At 49.1% G+C, this 14,638-nt stretch overlaps 1 protein-coding gene across 1 annotated transcript; it reads right to left on the reverse strand.

The window, feature by feature from the left end:
• Positions 1–9,733: 9,733 nt before the first annotated feature.
• egr1 (early growth response 1) lies at positions 9,734–13,920 on the reverse strand. Its single transcript, XM_047017019.1, has 2 exons — positions 13,185–13,920; positions 9,734–12,432 (listed from the first exon to the last, which is right to left on the reverse strand). Exons 1-2 carry the CDS (start codon positions 13,393–13,395, stop codon positions 11,102–11,104), a joined length of 1,542 nt encoding a protein of 513 aa, XP_046872975.1. The 5' UTR covers positions 13,396–13,920; the 3' UTR covers positions 9,734–11,101.
• Positions 13,921–14,638: the final 718 nt, after the last annotated feature.

Raw genomic sequence — 14,638 nt, forward strand, 5'->3', positions numbered from 1 at the left:
CTCTCTCTCTCTCTCTCTCTCTGTCACTCTCTCTCTCTGTCTCTCTCTCTCTCTCTCTCTCTCTAATAAGGCTGAGCTAGGAAGCAGTTGTCTGCTCTAACACTTTCCTCCCTCCCTACTTTCCTCCCTCCATTAATCTATCCATCCTTACCCCAGTGTCACTCCCAATTCTCTCTCTCACTCATTTTCTCCTTTTCCTTGCCCCCCCCCCCCCCCCCCCCCCTATTGCTTCTCTCTCTAGATGTGAAAGAAAGGCACTACACACACACACACACGCGCGCACACACAGTTGAGAATGTCCCCAAAGGAATGTTCTGCTAGCTATGCCAGTTATGCCTGCTATGAAACCACACATGTAAGCACATTGTAGTCATACTGTAATACACAGACACATTTCTGTGTGTGTGTGTGTGTGTGCAGGCCAAAGTACAGGAGAGAAGTGGAGAGGGGGAAGGAGGGATAATAAGATATGACAAGAAAGGTGAGAGGAAAAGAAGAGGTTCTGTCAGAAGGTAGAATGGGGGAGAGAGAGAATAGAGAGTGGATTGGAGGAGAGACATAGGGAGAGACAGAATAGAGAGTGGATTGGAGGGTAATAACATTCTCTTCATCACCATCCAGACTCCAGCTTTCAGACCAGGTAGAATAACATCAAGAAAGCCAGAGACATTACCCACAATGGAGATTTATTAGAATGCCATACGACACATACACACACACACACAAATACATACACACACCCACTTAAACAAGCGCAGACAAACGATTTTTTCGACACCATCAAGTGTGTGTGTGCCCATGTGTGTGTGTGAGTTTGTGTGAGAGAGAGGGAATTGCTCTTAACTGGAGGGATATTTCCAATCTGTGAAAATCTGACGGTCAGAAGCTCTCTTGGTAATCCAACACCATTACTGGTGATTCCACGTACATTAGAGAGAGTGAGGAGGCGAGAGAGAGAGAGAGAGAGAGAGAGAGAGAGAGAGAGAGAGAGAGAGAGAGAGAGAGAGAGAGAGAGAGAGAGAGAGAGAGAGAGAGAGAGAGAGAGAGAGAGGCTGAGTGGAGCATGGGGATGGGTGTGTTGGAGGGTCACATTATAGTAAGCGTCCATTTCAGGTATTTATAGTTTGAGCGTTTGAAGCTCTGAAAGCATGCGAGACCCATCATCTGAACCGAGCCGAGTTATAATGAGGATGGATAGCCAGTGTGTGTGTGTTTGTGTGTGTGTGGGTGTGTGCTGCGCGTGTGATGATTAAGTGTGCAGGGTCTTCTCTTCATCAGTGTTTGACCTTAATTTACAGCTTCTAATTGAGACAGCTAACTGTGGACGAGGACACAACCCCATTAAGACAACACTGGAATGTGTAAACTAACGACCTGTCACCTGTCTGTTGCCAGGCAGAGAGCACACACACACACACCTGCCAGAGCTGCCAGGGGCTGGAGCTGTGCGTCTATCTGCTCCAGGCCTAAATGAGAAGCTAACGTGGTGGTTGTGACAGAGGTATGTCTGCTGCCTGGCTAACAAGACAATGTGCTGTCATGCCCATCTAGCTGTTATCACCAAAAGGAGAGGGGGAGGGAGATCGTGAGAAAGGGAGAGATGGAGACAGAGACAGGGAGAGAGAGAAAAATAGAGAGAGGGAGAGAAAAGAGAGAGAATATTGAAGTCCTTTAGAGGCGAGACAATGTGTTGTCCTTGATGGTGATGTAAAATCTTGTCCAACTTGTCCAACACTGAGAATCCAGAAGTTAGTGATGTGTGTGTGTGTGATTGTGTGTCTGTTTCGCTCCCACGCAAGTTTGTGAATCTGTGTCTGTGAATGTTATACGTCAATGTGTGAATATTGATGTGATTGTATTTTTGTGTGCGTACCTGTCAATGTATGCGTTTATCTCTGCGTTTGTGTGTGTGCGAGAGTATTTATCTGCGTTTATGTGTCACTGTGCGTGTGTGTGCGCGCAGGGGGGGGGGGGAGGGGGTCAAGGGTCAACAGAAGCTCCCAGCATGCACCCCAGCCCCCCTACATACTTCCTGGTCCCTTGGCGCAACATAATGATGACATCACTGGGTGTGAAAGTGGTGATCAGTTCCACCTCATCAGTGTGGGACTATAAATAGCGGTGGAAGCGTACCCTGGGACTGGGGAGGACAGCTGTAGTGAGGAGGCGGGAAAGAAGACCTGGACAGATGATCACACGTTTGCCATATCCCTCCTCCTCCTCCTCCTCCTCCTCCTCCTCGTCGCTCCCTGCTGTCACCCCCGAGACTGAGAACACCTCCTCGATCTGTCACAGACACACACACACACACCTCAGAGATCTGACACACTCACATACTACAGAGATCTGTCCCACGCAGACACACAGACACACACACACACCACTGTCTCTTTCTAAACATGCAGCTCCACCTGGTCCTGAGTGGTTGTTTCTGGCTGTTGTCCTGGCAGAGGGACGATGACATCATAAAGGGCTTAGGCCGGGCAGGAGGAGAGGGCTGTGTGTGTTACATCATCTGCTCTGGGCTTTACCAGACCCTTACACAGTACCTGGGACACACACACACAGACTGACCGACAACAGGCAGACAGGCAGACAAGCAGGCAGACAGACCGACTGGCAGGCAGACAGACAGACAGACAGACAGACAGACAGACAGGCAGGCAGGCAGGCAGGCAGGCAGGCAGGCAGGCAGGCAGGCAGGCAGGCAGGCAGGCAGACAGACAGGTACACAGGCTGTAACCAGCCCCAGCCCATTTTGTGACTGTTGGCTGCGTGACTAACCATTTCTCCTTGTGACTGATAAGCGTTATTTATCAGAAATGAATTCCACACACATGAAAACGAAAGCTTAATGACTGGAGTCAATGGATTCTGTATGACCCTGGGCTGAGCAGGGTCATGGGGAAAACAGCCCCCAGATGAAGTTAGGAGACTGACCATGTAGGAGGAGGAGAGGCAGAGGAAATGTATGTGTGTGTGTGTCTCTGACGTATTTGACACCTGGCCTCCGTCGTACTTGACAGTTGGTGATGTCATCACTTTGGACATCTGGTGGATGAGTGTGTGTTAGTGTATGTGTGTGTGTGTGTTTGTGGGGAGTGGGTCTTGCCCTCGCTGAACCTCTTAAATCCAACATGGCTCTCCTGTCTCTGTCTCGGATCATTCAATACAACGCTCACCACCATGGGAATTCACAGCATCCCAGAGGAACTGTGGTGGTGCTGCCCTGTGCTTCAACACTCCTGTTACTGTGGTGCTGCCCTGCTGCTTCAACACTCCTGTTACTGTGGTGGTGCTGCCCTGCTGCTTCAACACTCCTGTTACTGTGGTGGTGCTGCCCTGCTGCTTCAACACTCCTGTTACTGTGGTGGTGCTGCCCTGCTGCTTCAACACTGCTGTTACTGTGGTGGTGCTGCTCTGCTGCTTCAACACTCCTGTTACTGTGGTGGTGCTGCCTGCTGCTTCAACACTCCTGTTACTGTGGTGGTGATGCCTGCTGCTTCAACACTCCTGTTACTGTGGTGGTGCTGCCCTGCTGCTTCAACACACTCCTGTTACTGTGGTGTTGCTGCCCTGCTGCCTCAACACTCCTGTTACTGTGGTGTTGCTGCCCTGCTGCCTCAACACTCCTGTTACTGTGGTGGTGCTGCCCTGCTGCTTCAACACTGCTGTTACTGTGGTGGTGCTGCCCTGTGCTTCAACACTCCTGTTACTGTGGTGGTGGGGCCCTGCTGCTTCAACACTCCTGTTACTGTGGTGGTGCTGCCCTGCTGCTTCAACACTCCTGTTACTGTGGTGGTGCTGCCCTGCTGCTTCAACACTGCTGTTACTGTGGTGGAGCTACCTGCTGCTTCAACACACTCCTGTTACTGTCCTAAATTGTGTCTGGAAACTGGAAATAACGAACCAAACCCCGTCTCCTACCCCCGGTTCAGTCAGGACACCGTGTCTTATTTAGATGTCTCATAGTCAACAGGAAGACCCCTTCATCTCCTGACCTCCTGACCTCTTGACCACAACCCGTCCCGTGATACCTCACAGCTACTCTGAGACATACTGGAGATGCTGCTACTACAACCAGAGGAGGTTTATCATGCGTGACCGATCAGAAGAGGTTTAGAGCTGGCCACACGCAGTAAAGGCCCCCCCTGCAGGTTACTGGGATGGGTGGATTCTGACGAACGGGGGGGGGAGCAGAGAGAGGAGGAAGGGAGTGTGTGAGTGCATTGTGTGTGTGTGTGAGACAGTGTGTGTGTGTGTGTGTGTCGAGATCATCTTGATAGGAGGAGACACTCCTCTGAAAAGCATGACTGCATTTATTTACCCTTGTCATAGAGACACAGTGTAGACACACACACACACACACACACACACACACACACGAATGCTCATGAGCGTACTCATTGGGTTTGACATGCGGAGCCTCGCGCAAGCAAGCCTGTGTGTGTGTCAGAGTCACCCAGGTGTGTGTGTGTGTGTCTGCGCTCGTAGCCTTGCTGAAGTGTTGTCTTATTAGGATGCTCTGGAGAGTATATTCTATTGGTTGTCTCTCCAAAGCTCTCTGCTTCAAAGAGCCCTCCACTCTCAATGGGGCACCTGTTTACATAAAAGGATGAAGAGACATACAGCTTTTGAAAATAAAAATCTTTGAAATAAATTCTAAACTCTTGAAAGACTTGTCTGTTGATTACCCAGTTAACAGAGAGACCAGGGAGACTGCCGTGCTAGCTCTGAGCTAGCTAGAACATGCTGTGCTACTGTCTGCTACCATTGTGGTCTCTCTGTCTTTCTCACACACACACACAGACAGCTGTGGAGAGTAACAGGTGATATGTTGCTTATCCCAGAGCGTGAGTGACTGTGTGTGTGTGTGTGTGTGTGTGTGAGAGAGTGTACAACAGGGAGCATCTGTAGAGTGTGAGACTGGTCTGACAAGAAGATAAAGTATGACAAACAAACAGATGCCAGGCTGGCTGTCTAACTCTAATTGGCTGGACACAGCGATCTCATGGCCCATTCAGGAGGCCCAGCTGGAAACTGTTGTATACCTCTGAATACACCAAGGTCACTGACAAATATGGTCATGTTCCTGTCTTAACCAATATCCCCCCCAGGGAGAGTTAAACATCAACATGTGACCTTCTTACTGTGTCTGCCGCCATCCTCTTTGCGAAGGCTGGAGAGCAGAACCCTGGAGGGTTGAGAGGCTACCCCCGCAGATGTCCTCTCGTAGCCCTCGCAAAGTGATCTGGGCCTGGGGGCCGGGGCCTGGGGGCCGGGGACCGGGGCCTGGGAGCCAGGGGGCTGAGAAGCAGAGTGACGCAAAAGGGGGAGGTATCTATGGAGCCAGGGGGTCAGTGGACTTCAGGTGAGTGGCCGGGGATGGGACAGCCAGGGGGCTGGGCCCTGGGGGATGGGCCTGGGGCTGGGCCCTGGGGAGGAGGCTGTGAGTCATGGGTGTGGGCCTGGAGGGGAAGGCCGGGTGTGGGCCTGGAGGGGAAGGGCGGGTGTGGGGGAGACAGGGGCTCCTGTCTCTCCCACATTAAAGAGATGTGTAATGACTGCGGGAGTGGGGCCCAATCATGTGCTTATCAAACGGCATATTTCAGACGGCCTTCTCAAAAGGCCCGGGGCGAAGCAGCCATAAGAGCAGATTTGTACGTGGATGAAAGAGATAGGAGCAGACAGAGCTTGCATCAGAACACAGAGGAGAGAGATCATTAGCATCCTCTGGTAATTCAGCTGAGAGAGAGACGAAGAGAGAGATAGGAAGAGAGAGAGGAAGAGAGAGAGAGAGAGGAAATGGCGGATGCAGAGTTTGAGGGAAGGGAGAGAGCGACTGAGGGAGAGAAGGATGACTCCTCTTCTTCATTCTTCCTTTTTTCATGTTTTACACAGATCCCCAAAAAGAATAAGAGAACAAACAAGTTTTTTAACAAAGCCCTGGTCCTTGAAGTCAAACCCTGGGGGTGAGGTTGGGGTTTGGGGGGGTAGGTGGCCCCTATGTGGGTTAGGGCGCAGTGAAGCCACATGCACCCCGTAGCCCATCTCCTCCCTTATCAGAACTGAGCTTTGCCTCGGCTTTGATCTACTGGAGGAGCTGCTCTCCCTGCTCCCTCTGTTCCTCTCTCGCTCCTTCTCTCCCCCTGGTCCAATCACAGTTCGGAGAAACGTTAATCCTGGATGTCCCAGAAACTGGTCGTGGCGGCCATGTTGGACCGCGTGGGTCCAGACCCTTCAGTGGTGTGAGGGCTGGACCTCTGTCTCGTTGTCTCTGTGTCTGTCAAGGCGAAAGAGCGTCCCTGCTGAGGACACCGCAAGGAGAGACACCCCCGGCTCTGATCTACGGAGCTCCGCCGTGGAGCTCTGTGGAAGCCATCTAGAAACCTGAGGACCGACTTCTCTCATTCACACTGACAACTTTTATGACAGCTGCAAGGTTTATTTTTTACTACAAAGCTGTTTTGTTTACCTGCGACAATAGCCAGTCCTTTCACTTTCCTGGCCTTGACCTAGCAACCCAGCATGGCAACACAAGCTTTCCTGGTCTCGACCTAGCAACACAAGCGTCTCAACCTCCAGTTGACTTCAACTGCCTGTGACCATGACAACGATGGGAACTGATTCCATGTTAAACCACAGATCTAGATTGTCGCTTTATTATGATTTCCCATGGAGCCAGTTCTCAGAGCCTGAATACTTTTCGGTTAAGGGTCCTTGATTTGGGTCCTTGGACATGCCTTTGGGGAATCAAACCACAGTGCTGGTTTGGGGTTGTGTGATGATATATCTGTGTGTGGCCCTGTGGTATAAATTCAATTATTTATCGCATTTCAGAAATTATGTAAATACTTAATCCCAGAAAACTGGGCCATCCTTTGTCTTCAAGTGGTATTCCATTGTTTGCTTGCTTGCCTGCTGTTGCTGTTGTTTTGTGTTCGGAGACACACACAGTGCGTGTGAGGAAGAGGGTGTGTCCACGAATCTCAAGAGAGTTAGCCAGGGGACACGAACCACACACACCACAGAACAGGCCAGGGTTGTTGCTGTTAGCATGACACACACACACATCCATGCATGAATGCACATACCAAGTGCGCAAACACGAAGAGAAAAGTGGAAGTATACACACATACACACACCTCATCAGACCCAATTTAGAAAGTCAATTTGGGATCAGGAGACCAATTATCTTAATTATTTTTGTTTCCCTCAATCCCCCCTCTTCTCTCTCTCTCTCATCCACTTGTTTCCTCATCATACTCCGGTTTTAGCTGTGTTTGCATCTGTGCGTATTTTGGTGCTTGCGTTGCGCAACACCAAATTACCCCTCAACTTTGGAAAGAACTTACGAGGCCTGCACTGCAGTATACTGGCGGTGCGAGCAGCCTGAAACGGCAAAGCGCGGTATAGGCTACACTTGAATTCACCGCTCGTTTTTAGGTTATTTTCTTTCCTTTTTTCTTTCTCTTTGAATTCATAATGACAAATAACTATTTAGTTTATATTTATTTAAAGGATGCTGATATTGTGTCTCAAAGTGGGTCATTTGTTTTAGAGTTTTACATTTAATTACAAATAAACACCTTTCCGATGAGAAGCGGGAGCCTGGGTTTTTTTTTTTTTTTACGGAAAAGCTCTGTAGGCTCCATAGTTGAGTCCTTGCTGTCGAACCGATCCCTCCCAGATGACAGCTTCGCCTCTACGGTTCGTCAGTTCCCGCTTGAGGAGATAATCATCATCATCATTACTTTCACCTGGCACACGCCCCTTAACAATTACCGTACAGCTCCACGCGAGCCTGATCAGAGCAGCGCAGGTGGGGCGCTTCAATCCCGCTCGAGGAGAGCCACTTTGAAGACAGAGCTGAACAAACTACTCATTTGTACCTTGTCTTCCGCCTCCCTTCAGTATTTGAGAACACGGATGAGCCTCAACTGTCCGAATGTATCTGTAATCAGAATATTATAAAACGGATTTTAAGATTAGTCGGCTGTTTATAAACAGCTTGACGGCTGCTATCTTGGTAAGCTTATACGCTATTTTGTTAGCGGCAGAGGAGTCATGCGTTTCTGTTATCTTCATTAAGGAGTTTATATGGAAAACTGAGGTATAGAACCCGGTTCACCGGCTTTCCTTCTAATGAAAGAAGAAATCCACTTATGGATCACACCATTAAAGTATGACCGTGAAATATGTAATGTCGTGACATCAGCGGCGTAACAAGGACTTGGCGGGCCCGAGTGCAGATCTCACCAACGGGCCCCTTACCGACCTATCGTCAGGCGAAATTATTGAGTTTTCAGTTTAGCGATGCGCAAGGAAATTTAGGCTACTCATGATGTACAATTAAGGGTAACGACTGCTCCTTCTATGTGAAGATAGATTACGGTTTTCAAAAGTGAACGGCTCTGACTCGCGAGTCTCTGGCTCTAGATTATGCTTGCTACAACACGGAATGAGTATAATGGAACAGTCAGTCATGAGCCGACGTATCTGCGACATTTGAAATAGAGCACAGAGATGAGAAGAAAATCTGATCATTTACCAAGGCTTATCCGACGTTATGAATGACGTTTCGATCTGTCATGTGTGCTATCTGGGTACTAGTAAAAAAAAACTGTCACTTCGATGGTGAATATTTGATTTTATGTTCGTTAAATATGCTAGTTTACATTTAGTCTATCTAGCTTCAGCTATTTTCCGACTACATCCTGCACATAGTTTACTATATCTAACCTGGCCGCTGCCTGGTAGCCTAGGCCTATATGTGCATTTTTATGACGTTTAATAGCCATATGTCAACTGCATACACCAGACAGTAAACGTTATGTAATTATTAGCCTACCCTGGTGGCTGAGTTTCACACTCATTGCTGTTGCCGAGCTGGGGGTCAGACGTAGCGTCCTCTTCAACACGCTTCGCCACAATCCAAATGAGGATAGTTTTGACAGCTTTGCCCCACTTACAAATTGCTCTTTTCGTTCCTGCCGCTTTCTGGAGCCACTTTTATGTTAAAGGGCATGGCATGGGGTAGCCTAATTCGCTTCAAAACGCTAATGCAACACAACTGTAGTATCCCAACAACAACTGTCTGTGGTATTCCAACAACTGGATGGGAACAATCGTGTGTGGGTGGGCGGGAATCTTTGACAACAATATTACCCAGACATCCTTGCTATTTTTCGAGGGCAATATTACTTAATAAAAACGACATTTGTTTCATTCAGCAAAAGGCAAATGAGGAAAAATTAATTATTTGCTGTTGTTAACACTGACTGTTTTTAAAATGTTTATTGGGCAGGTGATAGCTCATAATTCTGAATAACTGACACCATAATTGAGAAATGTTTGCGAATTGATAACACTGGATCATATGGGATCTTCAACTTACGGTTTTACAGCGGTGCAAGGGGCCCGGTCAGATTGCCTCAAGGGGCCCGGTCAAGTTGTCTCACTTTAACGGTGAGATCGAGGACGGGCCCCCTTTCGCCACGGGCCCTAGTGCAGCTGCACTCCTTGCACTCCCTATAGTTACGCCACTGCGTGACATTTATACTTGATGGATATTGCATGAGGAGGGGGAGAAACAATTTGACGAGATGAAGGATGACAATTTACATGCATGTAGACACTGACTCAGTATGAACCAGATTTTAAATACCAATGGAAATATTTGAAACGTACCACACCAGTCAATAAGGAAATAGATTTAAAACAAAAACAAATCTACATATATATTTATATTTTATTTATATTTCATTTCTGGGAGGATATCTTGTTATACACCAAATATCCCATTGGCAGTTAAGCGCATTCAAATGTGTTCATAAAGCCAGAAACAGTGACTTGGTTGGACAAACACAAATACAAAATAAAGATAAAAACACAAAATAATGAACTGCATGTATATAACATACAAAACACAATCATCCCTACTCAGTAGGTAACTTCACCATTCCAATCGAAGGTGTGGATATTTACAATTTTCAGTTTTACAAAAATATAATAATCTCTGTCCCTTTTTGCTTACATTCTAAATGAAATGAAGCAGTGCTCTCCTTTCGCTCTCTTTCTCTCTCTCTACAATTTCCTTCTGCTTCTGAAACAAATATATCCCTTCTAACCCTTAAGGCGAGACGCATCGCATCTTCTGCATAGCGCTCGCTCTCAGCTTCAGCAGCGCGTCACAAAAGGCACCAGAAACAGGAACGACTTGTCTTGTTTTTTTTTTTTTTTTTCTTCTATTATTTCTACATAACAGAGGAAAATGTCACATGTGAGAAAGAGATAAAGTACCAGTGAATGATATTTACAAAATCATAAGAAACCAACATCACTCTTACTCATGCTTGTTGAATACTTAAGTGCTTTTTTTTGTCAAACAAAGTCAGAACATCACCACGGTATCTTCACTACGTCGTTATAAGAAAAGCTTTTTAGAAATGATGGCCCTGCTCACTGAAAATAAGACAATGCAAATATGCAAATAAGTTTTCACATCAATGGTACCCCAAAAAATTATAAAATTAGGAAACATGGCACACGTACTTTATACACATACAGCTGCTAATGTAAATCATTCAATGTTTCTTCAACTGGGATTAACTGCAACAGAGGGTGAATGTGCCTTGGCACTGAAACTAGACTGGCAATGTTTGCTGTTTGCTTGTGTTTGTCAGGTTGTGTGTGTGTGTGTACGATAGTATTTTATGGCAGAGACTTGTCATGCCTGTTTCTACTCTCCGACTTTCTCCAAGTTCTCTGATGTTCCCTCATCTAAAGTAGCTGCGTTTGTTTTTCAGAGAGAGAAAAAGGAGAAAATACTCCTTTTGTGTCCTCTATTGTCTTTGCTCCGTCCCTGACGTATTTCTCTTCTCTCTCTGTCTCGCTTCTTCCAACAAATTCTGACTTGCTGAACACTGTGCGGAGACAGAGGAGGCAGAAAAGTGCTTTTCAGAAGGAGAAATTACAAGTCTTTTGATTCTGACTTCGCCCTCTTAAACAACCGACCGAACAGAGGCGAGGAGGAGAGAACTATAAACAAAGTCTTGGTCTCTCTCCATGACCCTGTCTCTCTGAGTCCCTGTCTCTCCGCTCAGCAGATCTCGATGGTTCTCGGGGAGAGTGTGCTCTGCAGTTCTGAGAGCGGGGTGGGGACCGGGGAGCTGTAGATGTTGGAGGCCACGGAGGAGGAGAAGGAGGAGGCCACCTGAGACTGGAAGGAGCTCGACATGGACACGGAGGGGTAGGTGGTGGCGATGGAGGGAGAGGGGTAGGAGGTGTGGACTGGAGAAGAGTAGCAGGAGGTGACCGGGGAAGGGTAGGAGGAGACTGGAGAGGGGTAGGAGGTGATGGGGGAGGGGTAGGAGGAGGAGACGGGGGAGGAGACGGACACGGGCGCCACGGAGACCACCACGGCGCAACCGGAGGCGCCGCCTTTCTCCGCCTTCTTGTCCTTCTGCCTCAGGTGGATCTTGGTGTGCCTCTTCCTCTCGTCGCTGCGGGCGAACTTGCGTCCGCAGATCTCGCAGGCGAAAGGCTTCTCGCCGGTGTGCGTGCGGATGTGCGTGGTCAGGTGGTCGCTGCGGCTGAAGTTGCGCATGCAGATGCGGCACTGGAACGGCTTCTGGCCCGTGTGGATGCGGATGTGACGCGTCAGCTCGTCGGAGCGCGAGAAGCGCCGGTCGCACGTCTCCACGGGGCAGGCGTACGGGCGCTCGTGGGGGGGCGTCTTGCTGGGCCGCGTGGGGTATTTACGCATGCGGCTGGGCTTGACCAGCTGGGACTGGTACACGCTCTTCAGGTCCTGGGAGCCGGTCTGCGTGGCAAAGGCCTTGATGGTGGAGAGCGGCGTGAGGGACGGCTGGCCCGACTGGCTCTGGAAGGGCTTCTGATCGGGCGCCACCAGGCTCACCTCGCCCTGCTGCTGGGGGAATAGGTAGTCTGGGATCATGGGCACCGGGAAGCTGGAGCTGCAGGTCTTGCCGTTGGGGTAGGCGGGAGGCGGGTACTGGAGGGAGCCCCCGGCAGGGCTGGGGAAGCCCTGGCCTTGGTCTGGGAAGAGGTCAGGGGTGGAGGAGGAGTAGGTGGGGGCGGCAGAGTAGATGGGGTTGGGCTCACTGTGGTGCACGGAGCAGCTCTGGGACGAGGAGGAGGAGGAGGACGGGGGGAGGGAGGAGGAGGAGGAGGTGGAGATCGTCTGCGAGGAGGAAGAGGAGGAAGAGGCGGAGCTGGAAGAGGGGGGGTTGATGCCGACCAATCCGCTGACCAGGCTGAAGAGGGGCTCCGCCCACAGGCTGTTGCTGCAGTTGGTGGCGGGTTCGAGGGTGAAGCGTCCGGTGTAGGACAGGGGAGGGAGCCGCTGGGTGGAATAGGTCTGTTCAGCCATAGACTTCTCACAGTTAAGAGAGATCTCTGGTAACGTGTCTGCAGAGAGGAAGGAGGGAGGGGAGGGAAGGGGGAGAGAGAGGGAGGGAGGACATTAATCAAACTGTCAATATGTAGCCGAGGAAGAAGGGTGGGGTGGGGGTGTCCTGTCAGCTAAGAGGTGGACAGCCTCGCCCCCTCCCTCTCCCGTGTCTCCCAGGCAGCAGCAGGTGCCCACGCAGATAGAGGGAGAGAATCCCCTCTTTCCAACTTGTGCCCCCACACTCTGAACACACGCTGGACATCCACACGCACCAGAGCAACGACAAGTACACTCTTAGACTGGATCATTTTCCATCCCTTTCTCCATCAGTCTATATCACACACACACACCAAGCCCTTCAAGCTCCATCCAATAGCCAACTGCAATTGATTACAGAAAGAGCAGCTCATCTGCTTTTAAGAAGGCATTTTAAATGGGGCTTCCCTGTGTTACCACAAACAGAATTAATCAGAAAAGTACTGATGAACAGAGATTCTATATTTGCCATGAAATGTGCTGTTGTGCACATTGACTAATCTTAAAATTTATCAAATCCAACACTATAATTTAAGATGCTTCACAAAAAATTCATAGCAGAAAACGCCTTCTTTTTTTTCAGCTGTTGAGCATAGACCTGAAATTGAATTACTAATAGCCAGATGAGCACAAATAATGATTCAAGTTATGCAACTTAATCATCTATCAGCCATGCATCCTCATGTAAAACAAGTACAGCCATCCATCCATACAGCAAAGCTTCAGATCTTACCTCCAGCAAGGTGGTCATACTGCTCTCCTGGCTCCCCAGAGCCGAAGCCTGCTCCTTCGGGCGCGGAGGCTGTGAGGAAGGGGGTCCCCGCGGAGCTGAGCATCATCATCTCCTCCAGCTTGGGGTAGTTGTCCATGGGCGAGTGTGGGAAGCTGAGTGGGTCTGAGATCTGCAGGGCTGGAAGGAGCATCTCTGTCTTGGCTGCAGCCATTCTCCTGAGGCTGGGGCTGGAGAGGAGAGCAGGGAGGCTGGGTGTACGCTGGGGTAGAGGCAGCCTCTTGCAGGTGTATGGAGGATGGGATCACCAGTCCAGCTCAGTAGACACAGCTGTCACTGTCGCTGAATGGCTCTCGTATCCTCTCTCTCCTCTGCTGCTTTGCTCTGCTCCTGGCTTCTTGCTTTTTCTTCTGTTTTCCAGAGAAGTTGAGTAGAAAATCCACTTGTCTTGTTTCAAAAAAGAAGATTGAGAACAAAATCGCCCGTCTTACTCATTCCCTACAATGAATCAAAAAGTATCATAAATTGATAGATTTTGATTAGCTTATTTTTTTTTCTTCTCTGAACTGATTTGATCAAATTACGTTTTGCCCTTCTTGGATTGAACGTGTTGTTGTTTTTGTTGTTGTTTTTCATTCACTTTGACTTGTGTGAGTGTGTGTGCGGTATCTGAGTTAGGGCGCTATCTGTGTCTCTGTCTCGCTGCTCTGACTGTTGCCGTTGTAGGCTCTGAGATCTCTCGCTCTCGTCCGAGGTTCCCACTCCTTTATATACCCTCCCCCGTGACGTAGATGTCCATATTTGGATTGGAGGAAGCCCATATTTAGGCAATGCAGTGGAGGACACATGACGCTGGCCCGGGGGAAAGCGGAGAGGAGAGACTTTATATTAAGCCAGTGCAATAAATCGCGGGGAGATACCCGCTCGTCCTCCAGCCCGAATCGATGTGTCTTCATGGTAGAATCCCTGTCGGAGAAAACCGCGTATTTCTCCCTCTATCCCCAATGCCCCGTAGATCACATTCGCATCTCCCATCTGTACGGCAGGCTGCGCTCTTGCCGGAAAACCTAGCTCCGCCATGCCATATAAGGTCGTATCTACATAAGGACCTATTCCGGTGGGTTTCCATTTTCCTGACCTTATTTGGAACTTCCTGAGGTAGCGCTGATCGGTGCTTGGCAGTGAATGAGAGGTTGGAGCGCAGCTCGAGCCCAGCGCTCCGCACAATAAGTAATGTCAGCAATATATCCTCGCTCTTTATGAGCGCGCGGCGGCCGCGCAGCAACATCTGAGCTAGAACATTTTGCTAACCATTCCAAGTTAATCAATGCTGCATCTCAACAGCACGGGGATACTATTTCAGTTGTTTAAAGTTGTCTCTGAAGGGATATAATTGTTCTGTCTGTAGCCTATTGGTCTTGCACGTAGCCTAGGGTTGTGTTGACATGATGTGGGTA

This window comes from Hypomesus transpacificus, unplaced genomic scaffold (assembly GCF_021917145.1).
Source record: "Hypomesus transpacificus isolate Combined female unplaced genomic scaffold, fHypTra1 scaffold_457, whole genome shotgun sequence".
NCBI classification, from domain to species: Eukaryota; Metazoa; Chordata; class Actinopteri; order Osmeriformes; family Osmeridae; genus Hypomesus; species Hypomesus transpacificus.

What these genes read in the sequence shown, in the direction of transcription:
- egr1 (XM_047017019.1), bottom strand. Translation starts at nt 13,395, where the DNA reads ATGGCTGCAGCCAAGACAGAGATGCTCCTTCCAGCCCTGCAGATCTCA. An exon ending in GTATGACCACCTTGCTGGAG is followed by an intron (nt 12,433 to 13,184) that starts GTAAGATCTGAA and finishes TCCTCTCTGCAG; the next exon opens with ACACGTTACCAGAGATCTCT.